The following is an 18,878-nucleotide window of genomic DNA, read 5'->3' on the forward strand; positions in this document are numbered from 1 at the left end:
ATTTCTCATGTGTTATGCAAATGAGTTTCATAACATGTTTCAATCCCGGCTTTTCATGAATATGGAACCCCATCCATTAGATTTTAGTGTGCTGAATAATTATCCTTGTACTCCAATCCGTACAAAAGGTCTCCTTTCTTTTGACGGATATCGCCACGTAACTTAATCCCGAATCACTTTTTAAAAAATATGACACAATGATATAGAGAGTACCCCTTTATTATAAGAAAGGCCCCGCATCATTTTTTAAGAGATAGGAGCAATGGGCCCTCGACAACTCAACTCCTCCTAAGCTGGGTCTCACATAATATTTAAAATCAAAATGTTGGGAGTGGAAATTATGTTGACTTAAATGTATCAGGTTTATTACCACTGGTTTTCTAATAAAAAGTGGCATAGCACCATAGTACCTATGTTCCAAGTTCTTTCTTACTTCAACTCTTCTTCTAGGTAAGCTTAATTAAAAGTTTCAATCTTTTTCATTAAAGATGATTAGTTATTCTACTTTTTGTTTTTCCCTTGTAATTTTCTTAATTGGGTATTTTCTTGTTGCTTGTTTGATGCACTTAAGATTAAGGTTCTGATTTGGTTTGGGTTTGTTTCTTGATTTGTAAAGCCTGATGGTTGAATTAGTTTGTGATTTTCTTTATTTGGGTGATCTTGATTTTGACTTTAATATCCTTCTTACTAATTTTGGTTCTATAAAATGGTAGTATTGTTCTCTTTGGGGCAATTTTTTACTTGTGTTGTCTTGAAAAAAGTCATCTTTCATGTTGATATCTTAGGTTTGAGTTTCAAGATTGGAACTTTAGTTTATACTGATGTATTTCTGACACTTTGTTTTTTGCATATTCAGAATTTCAGTTGGATTTAGCTAGTGGTGAAGAATTTACTGTGAAGTTTGTAAATTTGAAGCACCAGTTTAGTAAGTCTTTGCACTTGTTACAGTTTGGATGGAACCTTTGAGCTATGCTTTAGAAGGGAGAAGCTTTATTTTTCCTGATAATGTAAAGGAATGGAATTTGAACCCTTTTTGTGATGTTGAAAAAAGCATTTGTGGCCCTAGTCAAGAAATAACTGAAAGCACAGAGTTACTAGGATCAGGTATTGCTGATATTTTGAAGAAATCAGCAGCCAATAACCCGTCCCCCGGAGTTTTAAGTTCTGAAATGGTTGATGGTTGTGGTAGAATGTTATCCTCTACTTCTATGTTTTCGTTTGAACCGATTCCAGGAGAAGTTGGACTTGGAGCCATGTTTAATCATAGTCGTATTAAATCTAACAATCCAATGCCATCATCGATTGATTTGAAAATGGGGACTAGTCAATCTTCAAAAGAAAGTTCGGTTCTTTCTTCTCCAGAATCTTCATTGCCAACTGGAAAAGCCAAAACAAAGAGTTTGCATTCTCAGTTTTCTATCTCTCAGGTTCGTCGTGGTCAAAAGGAGGAGGAGTCTACTGTTTATAGGGAAGTCAAGAGTAATCAATCTTTAAAGAGAAAATCAGCTTTGTCTTCAGACAATTCGCCACTTCAGGGGAAAAAAATACGGACTACGAATTTGCATTCTGAGGTTCCTGTCTGCCAGGTTCATGGTTGTAACAAGGACCTGAGCTCCTCAAAAGACTATCACAAAAGACACAAAGTGTGCGATGAACACTCAAAAACTGCTATAGTCATCGTTAATGGCATTGAGCAAAGGTTTTGTCAGCAGTGTAGCAGGTATGATCTAGCTCATGGCTGCTCCTTTTGTCCTGTAATAATTTTTTTTTATTAGGGTGTGTTTGGTACAAAGGAAAATGTTTCTTGGAAAATAAGTGATTTTCTTACTTATTTTCTTTCTGGTGTTTAGTAAGTAAGCAGAAAATATTATCCCAAAAGGATTTGTATATAATCTATTCAAACACTATGGGGGTGGTGGCGGGTGTGGGGTTGGTGGGGATGGGGGGCTATGTAGGGTGGAGTGTGTTGGAGGATAGGAAGGAGATAATTAGTGTGGAATGCTACTCATGAACATGTTTTCCATACTTTCCCTTGGGAAGTCATTTCCTCATTTTTAAGGAACTTATTTTCCTAGAGAAAATGTTCTCATCAAATTTTGGCCAACCAAAAATGAAAAAATCAGAAAACATTTTCCTCCATACCAAACACACCCTTAGATTGCACTCTTTTTTTCTGTCCAGCAAACAGAAGTAGAACTAGATGTGTGTGGGGCTGTGTGTATTACATATTCTCAAACAAAACGTACAAATACCGTTCATGTGTTGCATTTGATCTGGGAAAACCAGCTATTGTATTGAATTCATTTGTTTGACTAGGCTTACAAAACTAAAACTAAGGGACAGATTTTGTGGATGTAATGTCTATGAAAAGAAGATGAAGTTTTAGCATCCGAGCTCTTAAAGAATTTATTTAGACACAAATGTAAAAACTTCTATTAGCTCCTCCGAGTTTCCACTAAATTTAATGTATGCCTCACTGTTTCTGTGAACGTCAGTATGAGTGATCCACCAAACTTCTAGAAAGTTAAGGAAATATAGAAAATCCAGTCTTTCACTTGTAGTGTAACTTAATCATGACCTGCTAATGGACCATCCTCCAGATTCATTCTTATGCAATCATCCTTAAAGTAGAGAAATGTTCTCAGTGTTAACAAAAAGTGACGAGGAGAGTATCAAGTTACCATGCTGGTGGGAGGTAGCAGGTACATATTGCAAATAGTCGAGGTGGCCCAGACACCACCGATGTCATTCAAAAAAAAAAAAGTGACCAGTTCAGATTTTTAATCTGGAAATATCTTTGCTGATTTTTATGCATTGGTTATGAATGTCATAACCTTTCTGTTACAATTTCGCGTTAATGTTTTTGGCTGCTAGTCCTGCATGGAATAACAGTAACCTTTTAAATTGCAGGTTTCACTTGCTAGCAGAATTTGATGAAGGTAAACGCAGCTGTCGTAAACGCCTTGCAGGCCATAATGAGCGGCGGAGAAAGCCTCAATTTGATGCTCACTGGGGTAACCTTTTCTCCCTCTCTGCTAATTGTCCTATATTTGCTAATTTGGCTTTTTGTTTTCATTAAATTAAAGTATAATTAACTTTGTACAATCTAAGAATTTCATCCTCTATACTCCAAGTCTCTTCCTTTTTCCCCTCAATATATAAAACATACTGCTATCGTTTTTCCCAACTCTATTTTCATGTTGAGGGCATGATATAACTTTTTATTCTTAATCAAATTTGCTTATCTTGGTTGTTTTCTGAACGTTCATTGTTGTTAATTATCCTATTTACCTAATCTTATGTAGTTGATTGATTGTAATCATTCTTTTAGCTGGTGGGACTCTCATGTTTGTTCTGCTTTGTGGACAAATTATTTGCAGTTTTACTGACTGCGAATTTATGCAAATGCAGGTTCAAGATTTTTGGATATGACTTCACAAAGGAGAGTTCCATTTCTTTTCCCAGAAATACTTCCTGGTAGCTTCTTTTATCAAGAAAAGTATGAAGATTCTAACAATAGCAAGGACCTTAAATTAGAACATAAGCCTCTGTGCATCTCTCAATTGGCTATGTCAGTCAAAAATGGGCTATTCCCTGCAAAAAACATCCAGCATCCGTACGAAATGAGAATACACGATCCGTCATTGTCAGTTCAAGAATTTTCTGATGGGCAAAACTCCTCTTGTGCTCTCTCTCTTCTGTCAGCCCACTCACAAAAAAACCTTTTCCACAATTCAACAGAAATTTCACCAATTGAGTTATATTCATCTGAAGTAGCTGAGCAAGATGGGGTCATTCAGATAGACGGACATGATCAAAGACCGAACTCTATAAATTGCAAGAATTGCCTTTCTCCAGAAGGTGGGCCTACTATGGATTTAGTGCAGTTGTCTTCGCACTTACAAAGAGTGGAACAGCAGAAAAATTATGTCCAAGTGAAGCAGGAAAATGATATCTTTTGTTCTTTTACTTCCACTTGAGGGTTATTGAGAGCTACAAGGTCTGTAAACATGTCCATCTGATATTTAATGCTCGTTTCATTTCTATCAGGAGTTCAAAATGCCAATACATGTTAATCCATACTGTTTGTCAAGAATGCTTTAAGCCAAGAACTTGTGGTACAATCAAACCTCTCTATAACAACATCGTTTTTTCCGATATTCTTTTGTCTGCTATAGCGAAATGCTATTATAGAGAACATATAATATAGTATAACATGAAAGATTGGTTCCGCATAAAACATGGATGCTATAGTGAAATGTTGTTATAGAGGATGGATGTTATAAAGAGGTCTGGCTGTAGTTGAAATGGAACTTAAACAAGAGGAGCTATTGCAAAAGAATGTTTTGGCATCATTATTAGTTATAGAGCTCTTGAAAAAGTTAAGGTGAGATGAAGGAGTGCCCACAACCAAAAAACACTTGTAGTTCAGTAGTATGTCTTTCTTAAAGGAAAACGAATATCTCTAAGTTCATTGGACAAGAAGACGTTTCCTCATGTATATCCACCTTATGTCTGACTGGTATTCCATATAACCAATACATTGTCAAACATGTACATCTTTCGCTTGATAAAGTTAACAAATTCGAATAATGTGGCATGTCTTGTATCTTGTTCCTACAATTATTTGTACATGTTTAGACAATAAATCAGGAAATGAATTATATGCGATGTCATGTATACTTGTTCTAACAGTTGTACATGTTTAGGCAATACACCGAGACAAGGCTATTGTTTATAACTGCTTGCTGTTTTTCATTTCTAGTAATTAGTTAGTGGGGACTAAGGAAGGGGAGCCTCATAACTGGTAAAGTTGCTGCCATGTAACCAGGAGGTCACGGGTTCAAGTCGTGGAAACAGCCTCTTGCAGAAATGCAGGGTAAGGCTGCGCACAATAGACCCTTGTCGTCCGGCCCTTCCCTGGACCCCGCGCATAGCGGGATCTTAGTGCACCAGGCTGCCCTTTTAGTTAGTGGGGATTAAGGATCATTATGAGCATTGGTGAGTGTGTCTGTGCCATGATTTCTTTAATTAAAGCATATAAATGAAGTGTGCTGATCCGCTACAGTGGTGTAGAAGACTACTAATGTGACTTTGCAGTATTCAGTTTTTCATTTCTTATACCCAAAAGCTTTTAGGAATAAGAACTCCCTGTCTTGATTATATAAATTGTTGTTGTTTCCGTATGTGACCTTTTCTTTTTTTCTCATCCTTACTGCAGAGTGAAGGGTCAACATCTCAAATGGAGATTTGGAGGATAATGAGGAGATTAAACTAATTCACTAGTGGCCTTTCCAAAAAGTCAAAAGGCAAAGGCAGATTAATAAATGATTGATATTGGTATATCTTTTGTAAGTGTCAACCGTCGCTCTTCTGTTGCTTTCCTATCTTGCATCAATTATTCATTTCAATAGCTCCATTTCGTCTAAACAGTGCTCTTTTATTTTAATATTCCCTGTTGTATCCAAGGAATCTTGCAGCATGTACTGATGTTTAACAAGAAAATGGTATCAGAATGATAACATTTCTTTTGTGTAATTTATGTATATCATTTCTTTTATGTTAGTTGGGAATGTAAAAAAACCTCGAGTATATAGAAACGATGGTACTACATTTGTCGTGCTAAATCTTCACTTTTCCATCAGCAGTTTTTGTTATGAAATCTTTTTCTTTTAAGCCGAGGGTCTATCGGAAACAACCTCTCTACCCCCTAAAGGTAGAGGTAAGGTCTGCGTACATCCTACCCTCTCCAGACCCCACTTGTGTGATTACACTGGGTATGTTTGTTGTTGTTGTAGTAGTAGTTCTTGTGATGAAAATTCCATCTCCTCATTGTGGAAAGTATAGAATCTTACTGTTTGTAGCAAAAATATCGTACTTTTTTGATGGCATGGTCTCCTTTCCAATTCAACACTTTTGCTGCCATACATGTGTGGCATCACTCATCAGCATCATTCTAGAGTTTAATATTCAATGGTAATGGAATTAGAAAAATCTTGGGTCACTTGTGTATTTCAGTATATGATTTCTGCTGCAGAAAAGTTATGCTCCATGCATGTGTGCACACGAAAAAGTACCTTTCGAGCAGCTATTGGCATGTCTTTTTTGGGATGTAGGCGTGCAGAATTGTATATGGAATATATCATTAAGTACAATACCTTATGACAGGTTTTTGAGATCTTTGAGCTGAATTTGACTTGGTTAGTTAGCTTTTCAACTCACTAATAGTGTTATTTTATGCAATTATGAGCCCATTTGGATTGGCTTATAAGTTGCTTATAAGCTGTTTTCAGCTTTTTTGAGTGTTTGGCTGATCAGCTTAAAGTCATTTTGTGCTTAAAATAAGCTCAAAAAAATAATTTGGCCCATTTGATTTAGCTTATCTAAAGCAGCTTATAAGCTGAAAACAGCTTATAAGCCAAAAGAAATAAGTTAGACTACTCCAACTTATTTTTTTAAGCTTATAAGCTGTTTGCAGCTTATAATAAGCATAAGGCCATCCAAACAAGCTCTATGTTATCTTATGCATTAGATTAGTGTGCTTTTGTTGTGGTCCTTGATAGAGAAGGGAGGGAGAACAAGTGGTCCCTTATTTGTTGGAGTTGCAACATTCCATTTGGTTGAAAAAATAGGCCTGCTGCTGCCATCATGTAGTATCATTCTAGTAAGCTGTGAAAATTGTTCAATATGCAAGTGGATGATTTTTTCAGTAAGAGAAAAAAGAAAATCTGCTAAGTTAGCTTGTACTTAATTTTTTTCCCATAAAAAATGGTGAAAGTTGAAGTTTCTTAATGTGATGGTTTTTTTTGTTTTTTTGGCTATTATGGCTTTGATTCAATGGTAAAGATAGTACAAAGTTCCATTTGTGGGATTTTAATGATATATATTCTGTCCCTAATGAGAGATCGACTTATGTTTGAGCATGATAACGAATCGCTTCGTGCTGACCTGTTGCTAATCTGCTTTGGGGCATCATATGAGAATGGAAATCCAGAGCATTTTTCCATTGTTGGGTGAAGAATTTTGAACATAATAATTTCGGGTTGACCATATTCTCATAAGAGATACTTTTGAATATGAACGAGCGCGACTGAAGTGGCTATAAATACAAAATTTATTTACAAATTTACATGCTTCGATTGGAACTAGGAGTTCCAGAGCAGGAGAATAGTATACCACAATAATAAACCTTCCTCCGTCTTTTTTTAGTTGGATTAGATTTATGTGGGATGTGCTAGCTATATGCGTCCTACGACCTGATTTAAGTGGAGTAATAGGACGGACTCATTATCCATCGAGTTATGAGAAATTGGAAACTGAAGTGGATTGATTCGTCAAACTAACCTCTCCAGGGGCGGAGCCACATTGGCTCTAGGGGGTTCATCCGAACTCCCTCGGCGAAAAATTACAGTGTATTTTTAAAGTTAAAATTATTTTGTTATGTATATATAGTAGATGTTGAACCCCCTGACTTCTTTGTGTATTTACCTTTTAGAATTTTTGAACCCCCTGGATGAAAATCCTGACTCCGTCATTGAGCCTCTCCCTAGGGGCAATGATTCAAATAAAAATTGGATTAAACTCATGCCCACATGACATACTATATATGGTAAGCACTGAAAATGACTTATTTGTTTCTATCTTTTTTTTTTTGTCTCCCGTAAACAACTACTCCTACTACTTATTTGTTTCTATCTGACTTAATTAATTATTTTAGCACCAAACACACCCATTTACTAGTCTAAACTCTGTTATATCATGTACACTTGCAAAAATCAAACATCTTACTATGATCCGATCTTATTCGTTACAGTATTCTTTTTCTATTCCTATATATGGAATATCAAACAAGCTAACGAATCCTCTTATTTAAAGAAAAATAGCAAGATGATATCGATCCAATGATCAAACAGGCTTTGGATTTTTTTTTTTTTTTTTTTTTTTTGTCTTAATGAAAGCATGTTCTATCCTTTGCCCCTGGGACTTTGGTTTAGTGATAAAAATACATACATACTAATGTGTAGAATCTTAAAGTTTTAACTCTATAAGTTTGAACTCCAAAATTCTGTTCTAAAATTTCAATTATCGACAAATAATTAATAGCAAAACTTGTTCAAACTCCAAGATATTTACCTTTGAACCATGGGCCTATCATTTTACTAAATTCTGTTTTTTAAGCCGTCATCGTCAACGAGTAAACACCTTCATCGTCGAATGAATGACTTCTTTCTTTGAATTTTTCATAAGCATATCGCAGTATCATATATAATACAATAAACAAAAAAGAAGTGCATATTTTTATTGATGGGGCTGTAAGTACCTAAAATTTATCGAATTCAAATAATTTGGATTATATTAAATTTAAGATATATTAATTCAAATAAATAAGTGGACTAATATAATTGAATTAATTATTTAAGTCCGATCTAATTTTATTGGGCTAGTCCATTGACTTGCGTTATAAATGACAAGTCCACTTTGTCAAGCCTCAGATGTCATCTTTCTAGAGGCCCAATATGGTGTCACGTGTCAAATGGCGTGGCACGCTAAGTCAAATTTAAAAGCTAATAAGATTATGTCACGTGTCAAAATGACATAGCATGCCTAATCAAATCACTGATACGAAAAATCAAGCAAAACTCTGGGTGAAAACCATGTCTAGTGGTATGTTCTTGATTTGGTCCAACGATGAACACTTTAGTTTGCAAACAAAATACAACCATTTCCCAATGATTTCCTGTATGTTGAGAACATTACTATCCTCTTCTACATTCATGACACATAAACATAGTCGACTGATCCCATAACACCATAGTAGATTTTCTTATTTCAAATATAGTCTCGTTAGTATTCCTTGTCCGACTAAAATTATCAAATTATCCTCGTCAGTATACTGCCATGGGTAATACAATATTTAAACTACAACACACAACGCTGGTACGCCTAATTAAGGGATAGTTTAATTAAGGAAAAGGGATTTATTAATTAAGAGATTAGTTTACAATAGGTCAACCGGACGATGACACGTGTCCCTTCATTAAAATGAGGTGTATATTTGTGTCATAGTAAGGGAAGGAGTATATTTGAACCGAAAGTATAATGACAGGATATGTTTAGACCGAAAGTATAATGAGGGGTGTATTTAAACCTTTTCTGATAGTACAGAGATATATTTGACCCTTTTCAGTTGAATTTATTATCAAGAAAAGAAAAAAAAATCAAAGGATTCAAAGAGATTGTAACATCCATTACACTTAAATCAAATACTACGATTGTTGTAATATTTTCTTTTCTTAATTATTATTTTTCGACGCGAATTTTGTTGCTTAAAGGGCATTTTTTTTAAGTTTTACAAAGGAAAAAGTCAGACAAGTTGACTTTGTAAAAGTCCACTTTTGGAAGGACCACACTAGCTAGACATTTCTAAATTTCTTTTAAATATTCTAATGTTATGTTGCATCAACAACAAAGAAAAAGTACATAATGTTGGGATTCCGAATTTGGGATTTTAATATGTAGACCTCGTTTGGACATGATTTCAAATCATGATTTTGTAATCAGTGATTTGAAATCCGGTTGATTATACTTGAAGTTTTGTTTAGACATGCAATTTGGATTTCTTAAGTTATATTTTTCTCATAAACATGAAAATCGACCCTACAATTTGTGAAAACTGTCAAAACTTTTCTGGCTCTAATACAACCTTACCAAATTAGCTAACGATAGTTCATAACAAATTATAACACGCTACTAGAAGGTTTTTCTAAAATATACAACATTTATTGATCGAATTTAAGTTTAATAAAAAGGAAAATTGAACATGAGTTGTAGTGTAATTACTCTTTAATATGATTCGTAAAAATAAATATGGTTGGTAAATATAAATATGATTATAGTAAGAGTAAATATGGTTGGTACATATAAATGTATCTACCAACTTATGGATCTCTTTTACAAAATATTAAACTTATAGGTCAAGTTTTATTTTTTTAAAAGTTTAAAATCATACTTTTAGGAGAATTTGGAATTTGAATTGAAGTTGAAATTTCATTCAGTTTTCATACACAAATATTGATTTGAAATCAAAACTTCAAATTGAAATCCCAAACCCTATGGCCAAACGGCTGCGTAGTATCAATTTTGCAACACTTCAAAAGAATAAGATCATGAACAAGTTGTAATTATTATTTTAATGAAATTGCATTTCAGAAGAAAAAAGGAGGCTTTGAGATTAGTAATAAACTAAAATTTTAAATTTGAGGAAGTTGTTAATAAGCAGTAGACATAACATAGCATAAGAGATAATTAAGATACACTCTGCTTTTACTAAAGCTTAATTGGAATAGCAGATAGATACTAATTAAGAATCTAGTTGAAGACAAGTACAACAAACTCAAATATCGATCCTAAATGTTTTTCCCAATTAGTTAACTGAAAACATCATTACATATATAGTCCAAAAGTTTGCTTCAATTCAGCATCATAACCTACATAAAACAACAATATGCTTTTCATTAGATATATATATTATATTACAAGAAGAAATATAATTGAAGAAAGAACTCTTACATTAATTGTTAGAAATATAATTAAAGAAAGAACTCTTACATTAATTGTTGGTGCTCTCGGACAAGGACCCCATTGGCGCACCATTAGGAGTGTACCTAGCCCACTGCGTATCAAAACTTCTGTTAGAGAATTGTTACAAAGTGGTTACAAGTAAAATTAAAAACGTTAAAAAAATTAACTTTTACACAGACGATATAATATAGATAATTTTTACGGTACTAGTTTACGCAATTTAACATGTTATAGCAAGCTATTTGTCTTTTTTTAGTTTACTAATTCTATTTATTATAGACATGTACATATAATTACTGATTCGATGTCCTAATAATGCAAGGCATTCTTCATACTAGGCTGTGTGTTTGGTACTAAGGATGTTTTCCAATTTTTTCATGTTTGGTTGGTCAAAATGTGTTGAAAAATATTTTCTCTAGGGAAATAAGTTTCTTAAAAATGAGAAAAATTAATGACTTTCCTAAAGAAAATAGGAAATACGTAACATTTCAAATTCATTGTCTCCCCCCCCCCCCCCAACACACACCCACCCAACGCTCCCAACCCCCACCCTTTAAACATCCCATCCCATCCCCCACCACCCCCGAACCCCCATAGTATTTCGTTAGATTACATATAAATGCTCTTGAGATAATAGAAAAAACATTTTCCTTCATACCAAACACACCCTAAAATAAATGTTAACTAGCTTCGAGCTTGAAAACAGTAGTGAAATTAAAGTGCCGTTTGGCCATAAAAATTATTCACTTTTTTCCAGAAAAGTTTTTCATTTTTTTTCGAAATTAGCGTTTGGCCATGAAAATTCCGAATACAACTTGAAATTGTATTCCAAAATACCAAAAACTCAAAAAAAAACTTGTTTTTTTAAAAAAAATCACTTTTTTCACTTTTTTACAACTACATTTCACCAAAAACTACAATTCCAAAAACTATGGCCAACCACAACTCCAACTCTAAAATTCCAAAAAAAAGTGAAATATTTTTTGGTATCTATGGACAAACGGGACCTAAAACTCACATTTTTAGCAGCTGCACTGAAAGCTTCTCTATGTGGAATCTCTGGATTTTCAGCTTTGATGCGTTGTATTTCCTCCCTTTTTTCAAAGTTAAAGAACAAATAAGATTTCAACATGATATATGAGCATGAAAACAATTGCTAAAAAATTTAAATAAGCAAATAACTTGATTGACATGATATTCAAGAAACAAATAAAGTTTTTAGTTTTAAACATGCCATATATAATGTTTGTATAGCTATTAAGAACTTCCCATTAAGGAAAATGAAAGGTTAATCCATGTTAAATTGTTTTCACATATAAAATACGTCATTATGTTTTAAACGAACTAATAAAAAGCCAATGTCACGTAAACCAGAACAAATAAAGCAATAAAAAAAGAAAGAACCGATGATATTACTTCATGAACCGATTATAGGCAGATGGAAGCCTGTGTTTCTTCTCAGGAGCTTCGACAAAGTTAAACAAAAAAGAGAAATATCATTAGCTTAAGTAGAACCAGGAAAAAAAAAATACTTATTATTGAGGGAATTTATAAAAAATAAAAAAAATTAAATCATACGTACGTTTCACAACAAAAGGTGCAGCCTTTGGAGAAAAAGATTCACTAGAAGTTGATGAGGCAGATGATGAAGCTTGGCCCTTTTTGAACTCATTTGAAAAACCCTGTTGCTTAAACCCAAATATATAAATTAAATAGCCAAGAATGTACAAATTTATGAAACTTCTCAAACCAAAAATCCAAAAAAATAAATTATATATAAATACTAGGAAAAATAATTACCTGAAGAGTGGGTTGGTGATCAAAGCATTGGCCTTGAATTGGAGGTCTAGTGCTTAAAAAAGAAAGGTTGCTGCAATGCCCACATTTCACTGTCACAGTGCCCATTAGCCTCTTGTATGGAATTTCAACCTAAAAGCCCAAAAAAAAAAAAATCCTATGTAAATATATATATATATATATATATGTGGATATATAAAAATTATTGAATCCTCGTGACATGCATAAGTACAAATATTTTCATATATGGTAACAAAGGTAGTTCAAAATATGTTAGACCGTAGGTTCATTTAATAGTAGATTTTCGTATCTTTTGAATTAGCTTGTTAGAATTTTTGATTCCGCCACGAGCCTAAAGGTGCGGGGGATAGAAGTAAATTTGAACACAGAATATTGGAAGTGTATATGAGGGAGTGCACGTGTGGAGTTTGATGAGAAACGTAGTACTATGTTAATTGTAGCATGTGATTAGACAAAATAGAAGAATTTGATTTCATCTTTGCTATAATATACAAAAAGAAAAAAAAAGTCATAACACAAGGAAACAAGCATAGTAGCTTTATTTTGACCTTCCTATTCTTTACCATATCAAGAAACGATATATAAAATCACACATCAGAAAAATGATTGATGAGAACTTGTATATAAATCAAGAAAGATAGATACTAGATTGGTAGACAGAAATATAGCAAAACTAAAGCTTTTGTATGAAAATTAATTTAAATACCGCAAGAACAGTGTTGCAAAAGTTGCAACGAACGTAGCAAAGATGTTCAGAAGATTGAACCAAATCCATGGAGTTTTTTTCAGCTGGAGGAGAAGAAAACATAGAGTTAGGAGTTATGAAAAGTACTTATATATTATTGTCCAGAAGAGTACTTATATATATATATATATATGGTTTTTTTTTCTTTTTTTTTTAATGACAAAATGGGTTTTTTGCTACGGAAACAGAGAGAAATAAAGTTGCACAGGAATTTGATAGCACAACACTCTCTATGGTAACTCTGTGACCTAAGGGTAAGGGTGTCAAGTGGGCCGGGCCGGGCCATTTAAATGTGGGCCACGAGGGGCCGGGTCGGGCCGTAAGTTAAGTGGGCCGGCTGGAGCCGGACTTGGAGAGGGAAAGGGTGTCCGGCCCAGCCCACCTCCGATAGGGGCTACACGTCGGGCTAACCGGGCCCGTTAGTGGGCCGGGCCAAGTTTTAGTTAGTGGGCCGGGTCGGGTTTTAGTTAGTGGGCCGAGCCGGATTTTAATTATTTTAAAAAAAAATTCTAATGCTAAAATTTATTAAGTTTAATACTTTAAAATCTAGTTGTTGTCAACTTTATTTTAACCTTCAAGTTCCTTAAATTATACTTTGGCCCTATTTTCAAACTATAAATACCATTCATTCTTCTCCATATTATCTCACAATTCCCTACTCTCCTCTTTCTCTAAATTTCCTACTCATCTAAATGGGAACTAAATGGGAACAATGCACATGAGTTTTGATACTAAACCAAAGTTCTTAATTTAATTATCTCATATGATCCTAAGTCCTAATGTCATGTGCAGATTGTCACGTCTCCATCATCGGTGGAGACATTTCAATATGTTAAAAAATATTTAATTATTATTATATATAAAATATTTGAAACTAATAAGATTATATTAATATATTATTATATATATAACTAATAGTTTATATTATTATATAGTATACTGTATAACCTATTGAAATATTTTTGAACTTGTGTAAGCCAACAGCAAGATAGTAACTTAAAAGGGGTATTTGATTTATTTCACGCATCAGCAATTTCAGAGGCTTGTCATTTCACTGATTTTGTCAGCCTATTATAATGTCTTGTTGCTTTTGGGCACTGATCAATGTTTGTACCTCCTTGCAGAAATTTATCTTGGAGTTGCTACTTGTGTAGGATTAGTTTTACACAATTACATTTATAGTTCTATTTTGACTGCGTACAGATTATTATTCTTGTAAATAAAATTATAAATAAAATTATAACACAAATTTGAAAAGAAATTCAAAGGCTCAGTGAACCTTTAGTTTTATTAATCGATAATTGCAAAGTCGAATTTAAACTTTAAAGCTTACAAACTTACAACTACTTTTCTTTGATTTCGTAAACTTAAACTAGAAAAAGAAAATTCAATTTGACAACTCTTCAAATTTAAATCTACATATTTTCCACCATTTTATTCAATTCTTCCATATTAACATTAGGAGGAATTGGCTCAAAATTTTCATAATCGACATCTCCATACATTGGAGATGTTTGTACCGATGGATCTCCAAGCGACATTATATCTTAAAATTAATGGTTAAGTTTTAATTAACTAAAGTAAGATTCTAACTATGGTTTGAATAATTAATATATATTTCATATATTTGCTTCCAAAATTTTAAGAATCCCACAATTATAGCTACAACTATTTTATTGGGATACAATGTTTTTAAAATACTTATTATTAGTAATAAATGTAATACTTATCTTTTTTTTTAATTTGAAGTGGGTCGGGCTGGGCCGGGCTGGGCCGGGCCGGTGCCCCGGTGGGCCATCACCCGGGCTGATGGTGGGACGGGATGGTGGGCCGGGCTGGTGGGATGTCCACCTTGTCCGGCCCAGCCCCCTAATAAAACCCACCTAGCCCAGCCCCTTACACCTATTAGTGGGCTTGGGTCGGGCCGGTGGTGGGCCGGGTTTATCGGGCCGGGTTCGGGCTGGCCCGGCCCACTTGACACCCTTACCTAAGGGGTCACATGGTAGTTGGTCAGGAGCTAAGTTATTCATGTATTAAATTATGTAGTATGAGTAATACTAGTATCATATTTTGATCGCATTCTTTTGATATATATAAAAGTAAACATCTAATACGGTGTTTAGTTTGGAATACCTAATATAACTATTTTTATTTGCTAGGTTCTGAATAAATTATTTATATATACTAGTAAATGATGTTCCAACACAAATACAGAATTTGAGGCAAAAGCTTTTGGGTTCAGCCGAACCCGTGATTTTAGCTACATGGCCTAATAATAATATTTAAGTTTTATATATTGATAGCGTAAAGAATTTCTATGTTATCAGTACATGCTAACATATAGTATTAGGTAGTATTGTAAGTCACTTTTTGTTTGTGAAATCTATTGTAGCAGCTTGTTTATTTGGACCAAATTTTTTGTTTTTCCAAAATGAACCAAACATATATACATCCAAGTTTATTTACTTATGTTGGTTTTTAGGTGAACGTTAGGAGTTGGGTCATGACGACCTTCTAATGCATTAGGGTTTTTAGGTTTTTCACCAAAGGTTCTTGGTAATATATGTTGTGTTATGCTGCTGTCCAAATTGGTTTCAGTGTCCTTGAAATATGAATATAAATAGAAACAATTCATACAGACGGTGATGACAAAATCAGGGTTTAGATTCTTTTTTACTATTTGACTCTAATTATTGGCTGATTAATATGATAAGCAGATTATATTTTATTGTTCTGATACAAATAGGATAATATATTAAGCTTGAAATGACAGAAAATTCATACATAATATGACAATAGTCTAGATATGCAATAATTCTTGAAGTACATGTTTGATTCTTTTGAACAGATCCTCGTCCTTTGCCTTTACTACTCTTATCAAATCAAAGCTTATCTAATCATCTTATATAATGTTTTGTTTCTTTCAATATTTTGGGTATATGAATGAATGTGCAATCACAAGAAATTGGATATGATCATGGTCACGTAAATGCAACAAATTTTCATGATGAGTAATTAATGATGTTAGTTTCTAAATAAAGTTAAGATCATTGCTGATTGCCCAAAAAATCAAGTGATTTTCTTTCTTGAGGACTTCCTATGATCTAATACCAAACGTCCATAGTCATTATCAAGCAAAGTACTTATTGTATGAAAAATGTGTGCTAGCTCTTTTTTCCGAACAGAGGCGAAGCTAAAGGTGCAAGAGGTTCATTCAAATTCTCTTCCTCGAAAAGTTACGTTGATTGTATATACAATGTCAAATTCTTTTTATGTATATAGTAAATGTTGAACCTTTAATTTTGACTTCTTCGGATGTTTACTTCCTTATATCTTAAATTCCCATGATGAAAAATTGGCTCCGTCACTATCGACATCATGTGTTTCTCTAAATAAAAATGAAGCAACGTAAGTATAAAGTGACTATAAACTGATTTCAGTTATATACATGGCAAGAAGTGTAAAGATTTTTATATTATTAATATAGTTAAACCTATTATATACTAGTATGTAACTTACAATTTCTTTTCCCCAACAACAACAACAACCCAGTGAAATCCCACCACGTGGGGTCTGGGGAGGGTAGAGTGTACGCAGACCTTACTCCTACCAAGGTAGGACGGCTGTTTCCGAAAGACCCTCGGCTCTTTTCCCCAATTAATATTAATTAATTATAAAATATTACTCGTAATTACTTTTACATGTTGAACTGATTGTGTAAATATGTTTACGCTAATGCATAGGACTCAATTAAACTCATCATTATAAATATACACTACCACTACTCTACCAAACAAAACAGCTTTGGCAATAAAGTTACATCTTCTGACAAATCATCCATACTTTACATGGTTAGGGCTTGCGCAAGGGCAGAGCTAAGGGATGCAAGGAGGTTCATTTGAATCCTCTTCGTCAAAAACTTATGCAAGATATATAAAGTTAAAATTATCTTACACGTATATAACACCATCTTAGATCAGTGAAAGGATTTTTTTTGGTCTTCCACCCGGCATACAGTACCCACGTTAATTAAAACACAACTAAATCTGGATTCATGCCGGAAAGTCCCACACTGGCAGGAGAGGGGTAAGGTGTTCGCTAACAAAGACGACTTCTATCCAACAGGACTCGAACGCGAGACATATGGTTATATAAAAATGAAGGATTAATTACCACAGTACTCCACCACAACTTGTTGGTCACTAGTGATGGTTGAAATGAACAAAAACAAAGAAGAGGAAACATAAATAAGAGGCGTGCATGCAGATTGAATCAAATGAGACAAGGTTGATAGCTAGGGTTATGGTGATGGTTTCCCCTAGCTAACTCTCTTTTTGTGGGTGCCAAGTCATCAAAGAAACAAAGATGAAAATGACCAGTGCTACAATCACAAGTCACAATCACAGTGATTTTTAAGTAGCTAAAGGAAAAGGGTTTTTGTCTTTATGTTGATGGGACTATTCTTTGTTTGCTAAACAAGGAAACTAGCTATTTCTACACTTGATCTCTACTACTTTCTATGTTAGTATAAACGACTTCCCAAGGTCGGTCATCATATGTATATACACAGAGACCCTTTAATTTGTTTACTTTTTAGCTCTTCACTCATGTAAAGGGATCAATGCTCTTGTGGCCCGTACTAGATTCCCCATTTCTTCCTCAGAACATATAATTGCCAAATGCCAAGCCAACCGACAGCTTAACTTCTTTATGTTGTTAGTGCAAGTTAAAAGTTTTACACTATTAGATCACCTGAAAGATACTAATTACATGTAATTATTGATCATAAAACGGTGGAATTATGTCGCACCTCAAGTCATGGCATGTATTGTTTGTTTGACCAATAAACGGAGCTAGAATTTGAAGTTTATGGATTCTGAATTTGCACCGAACCCAATAGTTCGTCTTAGTTACTGGATTCGCACTTAAATATTTATACATATTTAATGAAATTCTGACAATAATATAGGGTTTAAGCAAAAGCTATTAGGTTCATCCGAACCTGTGCCTAATACTCTCCCTCTGCCCCTGCTTTGACCCAACAGACCTCGCACGTATTTGTCCCTCAGGCTACATTATAGTAGAGCTCAAAGCGTTCCTGCCATGTGATTTGTGGTCTGCCTTATATTATAAAGCTCTTTGATAATTTCCTCACTCTCATTCTAATGTGGAATTTGCCTAAGGTGTCATAATGTGCACCCAAGCCTTTCAACTTAAAAGTCTACTAATCCTTCTTTTAACCCCACCCTCCGACATGAGAGTCACAAATTCGTAACTTGGCACTGCTAGAAAAACACAAATTACTGACGAACATTCGGAATCCAAAGGAGCTATACTTGTTCCAACGTCTTGACATAATCATTCGAAAATTCCAAATTTTGGATAAATTTTTTGCGGGAACGTCCATCAGAAATTCGCATGTTTTTAGCTAGAAGTGAAAAAACTAAGACAGATTATTTGTTATTATATGCTAAAATGCACTGATTGAGAACGTAAATATAGTGTACTATCTAATTTCTAATCCAACCAACCAGCTCGTACGCTATCAATAAGTTTTAAATTTTTTTCTTCTCCTTTTGTCCCTTTTGTGTTTGTTTAGTTTGATTATACACGGATTTGTGCATAACCATTTGATCTAACAGCACCCTCTTTTATTTCCATTTCAGGAAGCTTTGATTGGACATGTCTCTTTTGAGATTCATGTCTCCAAAGTCCAAAAGGACTTTGATCCAAC

General features: G+C 34.1%; 2 protein-coding genes across 3 annotated transcripts; one reads left to right on the plus strand and one right to left on the minus strand.

Moving 5' to 3' along the window:
- Window positions 1-257: 257 nt before the first annotated feature.
- On the plus strand, window positions 258-5,627 carry LOC132641939 (squamosa promoter-binding-like protein 6). The gene is made up of 5 exons (XM_060359087.1): window positions 258-450; window positions 857-1,720; window positions 2,911-3,014; window positions 3,412-4,000; window positions 5,222-5,627. Exons 2-4 carry the CDS (start codon window positions 954-956, stop codon window positions 3,978-3,980), a joined length of 1,440 nt encoding a protein of 479 aa, XP_060215070.1. The 5' UTR covers window positions 258-450; window positions 857-953; the 3' UTR covers window positions 3,981-4,000; window positions 5,222-5,627.
- A 4,583-nt stretch (window positions 5,628-10,210) lies between these two features.
- Window positions 10,211-13,257, minus strand: LOC132642854 (protein CRABS CLAW). 2 transcript variants are annotated; one of them, XM_060359879.1, is made up of 7 exons: window positions 13,106-13,257; window positions 12,382-12,510; window positions 12,164-12,269; window positions 11,998-12,046; window positions 11,600-11,675; window positions 10,609-10,672; window positions 10,211-10,487 (listed from the first exon to the last, which is right to left on the minus strand). In XM_060359879.1, the coding sequence occupies exons 1-6, from the start codon at window positions 13,205-13,207 to the stop codon at window positions 10,610-10,612; spliced, it is 525 nt and encodes a 174-aa protein (XP_060215862.1). In that variant the 5' UTR covers window positions 13,208-13,257; the 3' UTR covers window positions 10,211-10,487; window position 10,609. The 2 variants fall into 2 exon arrangements, with proteins under 2 accessions (XP_060215862.1, XP_060215863.1); XM_060359880.1 differs by having other exon boundaries at window positions 10,215-10,487; window positions 12,164-12,263.
- Window positions 13,258-18,878: the final 5,621 nt, after the last annotated feature.

The sequence above is a fragment of the Lycium barbarum genome, chromosome 5 (assembly GCF_019175385.1).
Source record: "Lycium barbarum isolate Lr01 chromosome 5, ASM1917538v2, whole genome shotgun sequence".
Classification (NCBI taxonomy): Eukaryota; Viridiplantae; Streptophyta; class Magnoliopsida; order Solanales; family Solanaceae; genus Lycium; species Lycium barbarum.

Coding starts and splice junctions, on each gene's coding strand:
- LOC132641939 (XM_060359087.1), top strand. CDS start 954: ATGGAACCTTTGAGCTATGCTTTAGAAGGGAGAAGCTTTATTTTTCCT. Junction 1,721..2,910: donor TTTTGTCAGCAGTGTAGCAG/GTATGATCTAGC, acceptor TTTAAATTGCAG/GTTTCACTTGCTAGCAGAAT. Junction 3,015..3,411: donor TCAATTTGATGCTCACTGGG/GTAACCTTTTCT, acceptor ATGCAAATGCAG/GTTCAAGATTTTTGGATATG.
- LOC132642854 (XM_060359879.1), bottom strand. CDS start 13,207: ATGTTTTCTTCTCCTCCAGCTGAAAAAAACTCCATGGATTTGGTTCAA. Junction 12,511..13,105: donor TTTGCAACACTGTTCTTGCG/GTATTTAAATTA, acceptor TTGGGCTTTTAG/GTTGAAATTCCATACAAGAG. Junction 12,270..12,381: donor ATCACCAACCCACTCTTCAG/GTAATTATTTTT, acceptor TTTGGGTTTAAG/CAACAGGGTTTTTCAAATGA.